The following is a 10,914-nucleotide window of genomic DNA, read 5'->3' as shown; positions in this document are numbered from 1 at the left end:
TGACAATTTCATAGAAATTGAAAGTAGTTTGTTCTTCATATTCCAGTTAAAAATGCGGTGGTCATTTAACTGCTTTGCTCCTTTTACTGCAGCTTTGAGCCATTTAAACATGTAGCAGAAACCGTAAAACTTCATATTTGGAAAGTATGTAATATCTTATAAATGTGTATTATTCTATATGGACGCTTGAGGTGCATTTGAACGAATGCACCTTTGTACAGAAGTGATGGTTAAGCATAGAAAAGCCAAATATGGAAATCTATTCATATGCTGCCTTCACTGCTATGAAGAGACAGAATTACTGCAGTTTCTTTGTTCCTCCAGACCGGTCTGTACGATAGATTAATTAATATGTGAATTTATTTGGATTATTTAGTATGTTTACTTATTTAAGTTTATCTTAGAGTCCTTCCTTATACATCTCGCAGAGGCATATTGTAGACAATCACCAATATATTTCAATAGTTAAGTGTTTTATTTAAAAACTAAACTTAAAACAACTTTATAAAATGTCATCACAGTCCGGGATGAGATTGTTCTCTATATTTTCAGTTAAAAATGACTCTTAAAAAGCTACAACCATGTCAGTTCAATTCAGGAGAAGATGGAACCTCTTAGATAAATTCCTGCAGCCGTGTTTATTGACTCTGTCGCACCACAGTACAGCTGAGATCCACTACATGCAGCTCTCACTCATCAATGGGCTCCGTCGTGTCACTACCTGTAAACAAAAACAGGTGCCGGCCAGAAGAAGTCCATAGAGCCAGCCAATCTCCTCTGCGACCTACGAGGCCAAACCCTGCAGATGTCAGTAGAAAACAGAATTCACAGAAGCTTGAGAGGTTCATCTCTGCTCTGCTGTTAACATGATGTTTTCCACTGATTGTATTTTTTTCTGCTGCAGGAACGGAACGGTAGATCATGCCGATCGGTCGTCTTCACCTGGCAATCAAACAAACTGTCCTTTCGTTGCTTCCGGCTGCTATATGTTCCCTTTCTACTGCAGACTGAGTTCTACACTTTTCAGGTGTTCAACCTCACTAGCAGATTTAGGAAACAGCTTATAGGCCACTTCCAGGCACAGCCACAACTCCACATATTGACCGTCATCAAGCAACGTTAAGCAATTTGTCCAGGTCCAAATAACCATAGTGGATTAAAACTATGATGTTTTATTGCGAATGCAGTAAAAATAAAATCTGAGTAAGAATCATGCACATGAAATTAAAACAGTTAAACACATGCATAATCACCCCATCAGAATAAACACTGTTAACAACAAATGTCCACTGTGTGAATATTGACAGAAATGTGCCCTGCATGTGCTTTGTGTGACAGAAAATGAACGCCCTAAAAAAATAATCTCCATCATGAAACAGAGAGGTAATGGGGTACTTTTTAAAGGGAAGCTGGTCACAGTAAATGGGAAGGTGTATGATGCAAAATCTTGTAAGAGAACCTGTAAAATACTGCAAAAGACTTGAATGTGGCTAAATTCAATTGAGAATCTGTATAAAAATATGAAAATTTACATTTTGCATGCAATCTGAGTGAAGATTAAGTTCTTGGCAAATGTAAATGTGAGGTTTAAATAAGCTCCGGCATGGTGCTTTTGATATCATACATGTCAGTTCAAAAAGGATAATATGAGAAAGCAGCTCTGTCTGTAAGAAAACCACCAGTTGTACCACAGCTTGAGAATGTAAGACCAACCTGGAGAATGTGCATGTACCTCGAGCCTTATGACAAATAATTATATGAGATTCCAAAAGCAACAGCACATAGTACAAGACATTTATACAGAAGTTTTAGAATATATTTATTTTCTTCAATATCGTCCAAACAGTGATTGTTGAAGTATTAATAATTATCCTTGCACCCAAAAAATATCTTTGTATATTTTATATACTACATATATGTAAATATTTGATTAGAATAACATCAGAATATTCACATTTTCAAACAAACATACAAACAGTGATAATATTTGAAAACATGGTTTGTTAATAATATTAAGAAATTTTCAAAATGATTGATTAGAGTTTCTTTTGAAAGCTTGTGAGAATTTCAACACAATCTAGTAATACTTGTAAAAGAAAATCTAAGTCATAAATTTCAGTTCTTAGTAGTTTGAAAACTTAAAGGAGGAGAAATTCTGCTGAGGATAAAATAATACTAATTAATTACCAATTATGGCACATTTCCCCATACAAAAATTTGATGTGTTGCTGTACAATATAACAAATGTAATTCAAAACACAAACATAATTAGCACAACATTTTAAAGCTGTGATTTTGCTTATGTGAATTCCATATTCTGCCATTCCAGATCATTATCTTCCTGAAACAAAGAGATGGATGAAATGATGGTGGCTAACTCACCCAGGACTTGCTCCAGGTTGTGTGCTGCCTTCCTGACTGATTTGACAAATTTCATGATCTCAGATTTGATTTCAGTTGGTGGGGAAGACGCTTCCTCTGCCACTAGGTCACTTTCACCGTTGTCAGACTCTTGCATCAGTGAGCTTGACAACAGTGTTGCCTGATCAGAGACTGACATTGAGTCTCCAGTTTCAGACTCGGAGGCAGAAGGAGGTTCAATTCGCTTCTCTGCTTCCCTGGCTTCCTTAATGTGCTGAATCTCTTTTGCATCCAAAGCAATGAATAAAATATCCACAGCTACAAACAAACTAGACAGCACACCTGTTGCCACTTCTGCCAAACGCACTACCCTGCATGTTTGTGCAGCAAGCTTGCCAATGTTAGCCACTCTAACTAACCGGACCAGTTCAGCAATGCCTCCAAGCCCTTTTCCAGCCCTAACACCAACACTCATCAGTTTGTCCTCTGTAAACTTGCTATCAGTGCCAGGTGTTTGTGGACACTGGTTTTTGATGGCCTGCAGACCACTGTTAATCTCCAAGAGCCATGTCACCACTGCACTAATTTTCTGTTCTATTTCTTTAATGATACTGCGAACTGCTTTACGATCAGAAGACTGGTTGACCATTTTTGTGATGTTTGAGGCACCAGCAGTGACCCCACCAACAGCACCCACCCCCACACCAATTCCAGTGACAATAAGTGAGGCTCCTAAAGTGAAGGGTGCCAGAATAAGCCCCACTATGGATGTAATTCCTCCCACGGCTCCAATCACTCCTCCTGTCAGGCTGCCGATGGTAGTGCCTTCATGAACACGCTCCAGACCATCTGCCAGAGCTCTCAGCTTCTCCAGCTTCATCTGAAGATCCTCCACAGTTGTTTGGCACTAAAACAACAAATAAAAAACAAACACAGTCAGTTTCCACACAAAGAGTAGAAGCACACCTGAGATGAGAGCAACTTGCAGATGTCTATGCACTACCTTACGCCCCATGCGTCTCTTTTCTAACACACCTGAATCAAATGGACTGCTAGTTACCAGGCCTCAGCAGAGCCAACTGAGAGAATTCAGCTATTTGATTCTGGTGTATAGATGCAGAGATGTTTCTGAACATTAGTTCTTGAACTTTGGCACCTCTAGACTACACTGCAATAATTGGAAAAATGGAAATATCCTACCTTGGTTCTAAGACACATGATGATGATAGGGCGCAGCAGGATCTCACTGGCTGTTGGTCTTTCTTCAGGCTCTTTTTTCAGAAGGTCACTCAAGAGATCACAAAGCTCAAATGAAAAATGGCTTGGAAGAGGCTGGTAAACACCACTAATTATCTTAGGCATGAGCTTGATTGTAGTCTCTGCAGAGAACTGAAAAGTAAAAAATCAATACCAGGCAAGGTTTTATAACTTTCAACATATAAGCAAATTTTTTGTCACTGTATAAAACGTATGTACTAAAGCCTTGAGAGCCAAATTTAAAAGAACAATTGAAAGACCTGCTGTTCTAATATCATTTTGACCTGGTACCAAATTGTATTTTGTATCAGAACTGTAGACATTATCCACAAGTAAAAAATGAAATAAAACTATACAAAAAATGCCTTTAATGCTGACTTTCACCCAAAACTAGGCAGACTTTGTTTTTACATATTTCAAGTCAGTGTTGTTAACTTACTGCTTTCTGTTTCGTGCAGAGCTCATACAGTATGCATCCCAGCGACCAGATGTCACTAAATAAATACAGGACAAACATGAGAAAAAAAATCTCAAAATATTTAATATAATGAATCTACTGTTGAGGTGACTACACATCTGACTTTGTTTTTATAAGATATGAGTGGAGATTGTGTAATATGTTCTGCTTTTCTTCTGATTGGTTTATTAAAACAAAAAAGATATAATTATTTAACACAGCTTATTTATGTATTCATATGCAAATTGGATGCAGCCAATTTTACATCAATTATGCTTTCAATGTGGATGAAAAAAGGATTTTCTGTTATGTTTTCAAGTTAACTCAAAGTTTAAAAAATTAAAAGAAAAAATAGTTGCTTTTTTCAGCTTTTCACATATTAACACATATTACCAATATTAAATGGGATTGCTGCATATGATAGCTGTGGCTACAGTGTAGTAGCTTACCATCACCAGTGTGTGATTGTTTGCATGAATGTAGTGTGAAGCACTTTGGCGTTCTCTGGACTTGATAAAGTGCTTCACAAGTGCAGATCATTTTACTGTTTACCATGATAGACTGATGGGAGAACTCCCAAAGGTTCATATGATCATTATTCTTCATTTTTTTTAATAGCCAGTTGTGTTAGTGACATATTTCTGATCTTTCTAATGGACTTTTCAGCTTTTATTTCTTGTAGTAACCGGCCTACTTAAATAAAATTAGCCAACAACTCTTATTCTTATAGGCTGAACAAAAGAAATGCATAATCTACAACAAGATATATTAAGGGAAAATTATCAAATGCCTTTAAAACCTGCAAGCAAAAATTGTTATTTAATATATTTTTTAAAATAAACAAGAACATTATGTGACTATTTGCAAACTCTAGAAAACACCAAAATGTAACCTTAAACTAATTTAATATTACTGTAAAAAAAAAGTACCTTTTTCCATCATAAGTTCCCCCCGTAAAGACTTCAGGAGCTAGGTAATTTATTGTTGGATTTGAGTTTGTGGTAGACGGGCCTTTTGAACTGTGAGAAAAACATAAAATATATAATTCACATTTTAAATTTCTTCTTTGAAAACAAGCTGACAAACATGACAAATTCCTATTTAGCAGTACAGCATAACATGTCATTAGTATTTTGTGACTCCATAGAGGTAGTATAAACATGAACAGTAGGATGTTCAATGAAAACATCCAATGATTGCTACAATTATTGTAAAGCCAGAGGTAGGTGTTGGCAGACTATAGATTTTGAGAATAATATTACCTTTCATGAATATTTCCAAATCCACCCAAATGCACCAATCCAAATTCTGACAACAATATGTTCTATAGAAAACGGAAAAAGTTGTCTATAAGAAATAGTCAAAGAAGGGTAAATATTTTAAGTATTTCAAAAGATTATGTTGAATGTCTTGTCAATCCATTACAACATCATTATATTGAGAAGACAACTTGTAAGTTCTTTTTTAATATTAAAATGCAAAATTAAAATGCAGCCTTTCCACTTGCTTGTGTAGTATGTGCAGTACCTTTGGCATCAGATCTTTGTGAAGCAAATTTGCCTCATGAATGACTTTGAGAGCCATACAGATCTCAACAATCCAGCTTAGTACCTAGGTAACAGACAGCAAATAGAAAAGGAATGATTTCCCCTTTCTTGGCATCAAAAATCTGAATTGTGTCAGAATCTCAATAAAAGATGTCTTAAAATGTATTTAGTTTACCTCACTCTCTTGTGGCAGCTCTTCTGGATTCTTTCCAACAACATCAGCAAGACTCCCACCCTGGCACTCCTTCAGTATTATGTAGTAGATGTTTTGATTTTCATCTTAATGACACACACACAAGTACTTTTAGTTTAGCTCTTTTTCATTGTCAAGGATGCAACTTAATAGGTTGTTGTATAGCTTCTTTCCTTAAACTCTTGTTGGGTAATAACAAGATGGGTTAGTTAGTGTCCAAGAAATGTTCAACTATGAAAAAGTCATATTCTGTTGTATTGTGAGCTCTGATTTGTAAAATGTTTGTAATAAACATTCCTTAAATAGCAATGTTCTGTACAAGACTGCTATATAAGGAAGCTCAAATGTGCACAAAATACACACCAGTCTGTGGAATTACATATTTTTAAAGACAATAAAGTTGAAATAGCAAGAGCCTTGAAAGTTTAACAGAAAATGATGCCATTCACAAAGTTTGTTTTGAATTATAGTTTTTTGTTTTTTAAATTTATTAGCTCTGAAACAGACAAAAAGCTTACAGAGCTCAAGTACATATACATTTTTGAATTTCATATAGTGTCCTCTAAGAATTTACTATATCCATCCATCCATCCATCCATCCATCCATCCATCCATCCATCCATCCATCCATCCATCCATCCATCCATCCATCCATGTACCCTCTTGTTCTTGCCATGTCGCTGATGCCAATCTCTTGCAGTCATTTGGTGAGAGATGGACAGTTTGACAATTCATCACAAGAAAACACAACAGCATTCAGGACAAACAACCATGCAGACACATACAGCCATACCTAAGGGCAATGTAGAGAGATTAACCAACCTGACAGTCATGTGTTTTGACTGTGTGAGAAAGCCGATGAACCCGCAGAGAATCAACTCATGCCTATAGTTGAAAATGATTTCCTATAACCTTGAACCTATTTTCAATTTGTGGGTTTGTTGTTACTTTTTCATATTTCAACATTTCTAAATAAAAAATAGATGTATTCATTAAAACATGGTTTAAACATAAAGCAACATACCTTTAAACGAGTTTCTTATATTTGTAAGATGAGGGTGGTTTGTTTGCCGAAGAACTTCAATCTCTGACATCAGTGCAGCAAGAGCCTGTCTGGGAAGCTGCAAGGCAAAGCATGGTTGCAAGATAGTGATTTGGTCTAACAATATTCTCCATCCATCAAATAAAAATATGTAGTCATGAATTCCAACATGCATTTTGATGAAGCTTGTTGGTCAGATTAAAAGAAACTGTTGAAAATATCAAGCTTTAATCAGGTAATAAACATACTTTACGTTAAGCCAACATTTCTACATTAAACATGTTTTCTTTCATTTATGTTCTGATGTAATATTCTGGTCTGAAATGTTGTGTTTTAGCTATCTGCAAGCAGAAAATCATCTTAGTTAACAGATATAACGACTCAACTGTTCAACCGAAGAAGAAGTGGAGTTTATTGCATCGACCACCAAGTGGCTTCTGAATGATAAATTATGTTTAATTACTAAATTAAACTATTACTAAAAGCAGGGGCAGAACCTTCCTTCCATCGAATGATTTATTACTTAATTTAGTGTACATACAGTTGAAGTCTTACCTCTGTCAGATGAATCATCTTTATAAAATATGTGTCGTCATCTTTTGTAGCAGTGATGTCACTTTCAGTTTTTTTTGATACCACGTATCCTTCCTGTGCCAGTTTACTTTGTTCCTTCCCCATCTTTGTTAACTACTGGTAGCAAAAGTTGAAAAAACAAGCAAGACATTTTACTGTTAAAAGGGAAGTGTCAGGACTTTCGGTTCTTTGACTTGGTTTTGTTGCATTCTGTGTCCATTAGTTCATTTTCTTTGATTACATCAGTCATGTTCCTGTTTTACTTTGGTTCAGTTCTTTCTTAGATTTTCTAGTTTAGCATGTTTATCTTTTGTGTCTAATTTTTCCTTGTTTCTCTAGTTTAATTATGTTTCTTATATCTATTTATTCTTTAGTGTCAGATTAATTTCCCAGAGTCTTGTGCACGCTCTGTGGTACTCATACGGAAACACAGGAAGCCACTGGAAGGTTTAATCAGACCATATTGACCTTGTTGTGTTCTTATTTTACAGAACTGGACAGCCACCAAGAGGAGTTGTGTAGTTTTGACATAGAAACTGTGGTGTTCGCCTGTGGGGCTCAATTTTACAAGACTGTTGAGAAACTTTTGAGTTTCTCAGTAACTTGAATGCTTTGTTGGGACACTTAACAGACTCTAAACACAAAGAACTGACGAAGCTAATACTTTTCTTTTCTTCTTTGTTTTCTTTGGGAGACCTGTTGGCACATTTCAACAGAGAAACAGGAAAAACTGGAATCTGAATTAAGTGTCGAGTTACAGTTTTGCAGTACCTTCGTCCTTCTTCCATGCTTCTATGAATACTAAATCAGACTTTGGATATACATTTGTAACTTTCCAATTTTTCCACTTTAGGTAGCAAAACGATCTCCGACTTGGAACAGTCATTTTGTTTGACTAAATCATAATAGAACCCCGTCACAGTAGCAATAGGGATGACATGAGTAAAGTTCAAATCTTTAAAGCAGTGTAGGTAGCCATATCTTTATTGGAGGGAGCCTAATGGCTCTTTATAGGAGTCCATAAAGCTAGTTCCTGTATATTATCTCTCTCGCTCTGGTTCTCTCTCTCTGAAGCTACTTAACAATATAAGTAAAATTTGTTTTTTTTTTTGCTTGTTTTGCATCTTTATTTTTTACCAAATATTGCATATACTTTTACAATCATCCATAAATTATTTCACCACTGAAATATACTCAGCTTACATTTAAACTATTTGTTCTGTTTAAATAAACTATCTGAGCATGTTAAACTTTGTCTGTAGTTTTTTGATACCTCTTGCACCACTGAAGTTGTGTAATATGAACACACCTTAAGTTTGTTTTGGCAGTTTCATGAGAACAGCTAAAATGTGGAGCCCTTTTTAAAGTTTACACTTTAAAAGTTTCTTCCTCCAACCAACCACTAAGACTCTAATTACTTGTGTTCAGAATTATGATCAGCTGGATTTGATCAAACAAAACAAGATACAGGCGACAGAAGCCTTTTTCAACAAAATCAAAGCAAACTCAAAAGTAGACTTTGTGATGCATAATTTGTAGTCACACCACCAATTTTCATCTTTCCATCAAACAATTTGAGTTACTTCTTACCTGACGAACGTTATCCGCTGAGACTGAAAATGACTGTTGTAAATGTCCTCGTTTCACTCCTCTCTCTCTCTCTCTCTCTCTCGCTCGCTTTCTCTCTCTCATTGTGCTCTTTGCAGCAGGTTTTAAAATCACTTTCACTTTCTCTTTACCTCTACCTCAGGGCTTTACATATCTTTGCATGTTGTCTGTGTGAATATGTTTCTCTTTCATAGTTAGAGCTAAGGTTATTTGCATTAGAACAACATTCTCCAAAGAGTGAGGTTGCCTTTTTCTACTTTTTATTCATAAACATTTTGAACAATATGCAGCATACTTGGAGATAGTTGGAGAATGTGAGACTTATAAATAGCTCAAATAAAGATTGGAGACAGGATCCTTCCATCCTTAAAGTATGGAAGGATTTACTTCCATACTTTAAGGAAGTAAATCCTTTTTTAGATTTTATAGTTTACCAAATGAACATCACAGCTGCATTAGGCATGTGTGTTCTGGAAATATGCTCAGATAAAAAAGTTGTTTAACTGGCTGACAGCAGCTGTCTGCAAAAGTTTGCCACAAGCCAGTTGAGGCATCCAATGTTCTGTCAAAAAAAACAATATAGATGTTTGTTTACATGTAGATGGAAAACAAAAATATAAAAATAAAAAACAATGCTGCTTTAATTGATTTTTCAAATTTTGTTGGTTATATAAATCTATAAGTAATTCATATATTCTCTCTCTCCAGCAATTAATTTAAATAAACGTCATGACAGCTGATTTAATACAGACAGCTTGCCAGATATAATGAGCACATGCATGACTTTATTCAAGGGTTTCGTACAAAAGCTCGGCCTATAAACATGAGGTTGTGGCTCAGTGCTTCTAACAACGTAATTTAGTGGTGGTGGTGGTGGTGGGGGGTTCTGTAATGCAAATGCCAGGAAGCAAATCTCAGGTTAATGACTTTTTCTCAACCACCAAAATGCCTGTGGAAGAACATTTTCTTTCTTTCTGTCATAACAGGAGTCATTATATCAGGGTGACAGCCATTTTGTCATTATGACAAGCATCACACCAAGTAATGTAATGAGATGTGAAGGGAGAACAGCAATATTTGGCACAAATGTTTGCAAGTCAAACAATATCAATCACATTCTGTTTCTCCCGTCTGTCCTTGCGTTGTTTGGTTTTTTTTCCACACAGCTGTAGCATCTCCCAATGATAAATCCTAGTATGACATCAAACTCTCAAACCAGATAAAACGATAAAGAATCCAGAGTGGAAGCATAGACAACATTTCACCACTTGTGATCAAGCAGTATTAGAGTAAATTAAGTGTGCATGTAGGGATTAGTCCAAAATGTTTTTTTCAGAACCAGCAAGTAAGTTGTCAAGTTTATTTGCATCGCACATTTCTTCAATAAAGCAGTTCGAAGTGCAAAAGAAAATCAATGAACAAAAAAAAAGAAACATCACATGACAGTGGTAAAATAATGCAAAGTTGAAATCATGTCTAGAATTATTGTATGTTCACTTATTAATACTATAAACAAATGGAGTTTTAGCCTTGATTTAAATGTTTCAGCACCTTAGCAGTATTCAGGAAGTTTTTTCCAGATTAGAGGAACAGAAAAACCGAATGCTCTTCTCCATGTTTGCTTATGGTTTTTAAACTAACAGAAGTATTTTAAAGTCTTTTCTATGAGCTACAGTGAGTCCATGTAAGAACTTTAGGAGGAGGGTGATGTGCTCTACTTTTCTAGTTTTCTTGAGAACGCAAGCAGCATGGCACTGCAGCTGTTTGACTTTTTAGGCAGACATATGAGGGAACTGCTGCAGTAATCAAATTAACTTAGATAATTGCAGGTAGAAAGTAAGACATTTTCCAAACTCATGTGTCTTTTGTATTTTCA

At 35.7% G+C, this 10,914-nt stretch overlaps 1 protein-coding gene across 2 annotated transcripts; it reads right to left on the bottom strand.

The window, feature by feature from the left end:
* Positions 1-1,813: 1,813 nt before the first annotated feature.
* On the bottom strand, positions 1,814-9,105 carry LOC102230438 (probable serine/threonine-protein kinase iksA). 2 transcript variants are annotated; one of them, XM_023328237.1, is made up of 10 exons: positions 9,021-9,105; positions 7,413-7,547; positions 6,840-6,936; positions 5,798-5,901; positions 5,603-5,686; positions 5,338-5,399; positions 5,005-5,094; positions 4,058-4,112; positions 3,562-3,750; positions 1,814-3,268 (listed from the first exon to the last, which is right to left on the bottom strand). In XM_023328237.1, the coding sequence occupies exons 2-10, from the start codon at positions 7,533-7,535 to the stop codon at positions 2,300-2,302; spliced, it is 1,773 nt and encodes a 590-aa protein (XP_023184005.1). In that variant the 5' UTR covers positions 7,536-7,547; positions 9,021-9,105; the 3' UTR covers positions 1,814-2,299. The 2 variants fall into 2 exon arrangements, with proteins under 2 accessions (XP_023184005.1, XP_023184006.1); XM_023328238.1 differs by having other exon boundaries at positions 7,413-7,544.
* Positions 9,106-10,914: the final 1,809 nt, after the last annotated feature.

This window comes from Xiphophorus maculatus, chromosome 23, assembly GCF_002775205.1.
Source record: "Xiphophorus maculatus strain JP 163 A chromosome 23, X_maculatus-5.0-male, whole genome shotgun sequence".
Classification (NCBI taxonomy): Eukaryota; Metazoa; Chordata; class Actinopteri; order Cyprinodontiformes; family Poeciliidae; genus Xiphophorus; species Xiphophorus maculatus.
This window is presented reverse-complemented; position numbering and strand designations above follow the sequence as displayed.

Coding starts and splice junctions, on each gene's coding strand:
- LOC102230438 (XM_023328237.1), bottom strand. CDS start 7,535: ATGGGGAAGGAACAAAGTAAACTGGCACAGGAAGGATACGTGGTATCA. Junction 5,902..6,839: donor TATAAGAAACTCGTTTAAAG/GTATGTTGCTTT, acceptor TGTGTCATTAAG/ATGAAAATCAAAACATCTAC. Junction 3,751..4,057: donor TCTGCACGAAACAGAAAGCA/GTAAGTTAACAA, acceptor TTTACTTTTCAG/TTCTCTGCAGAGACTACAAT.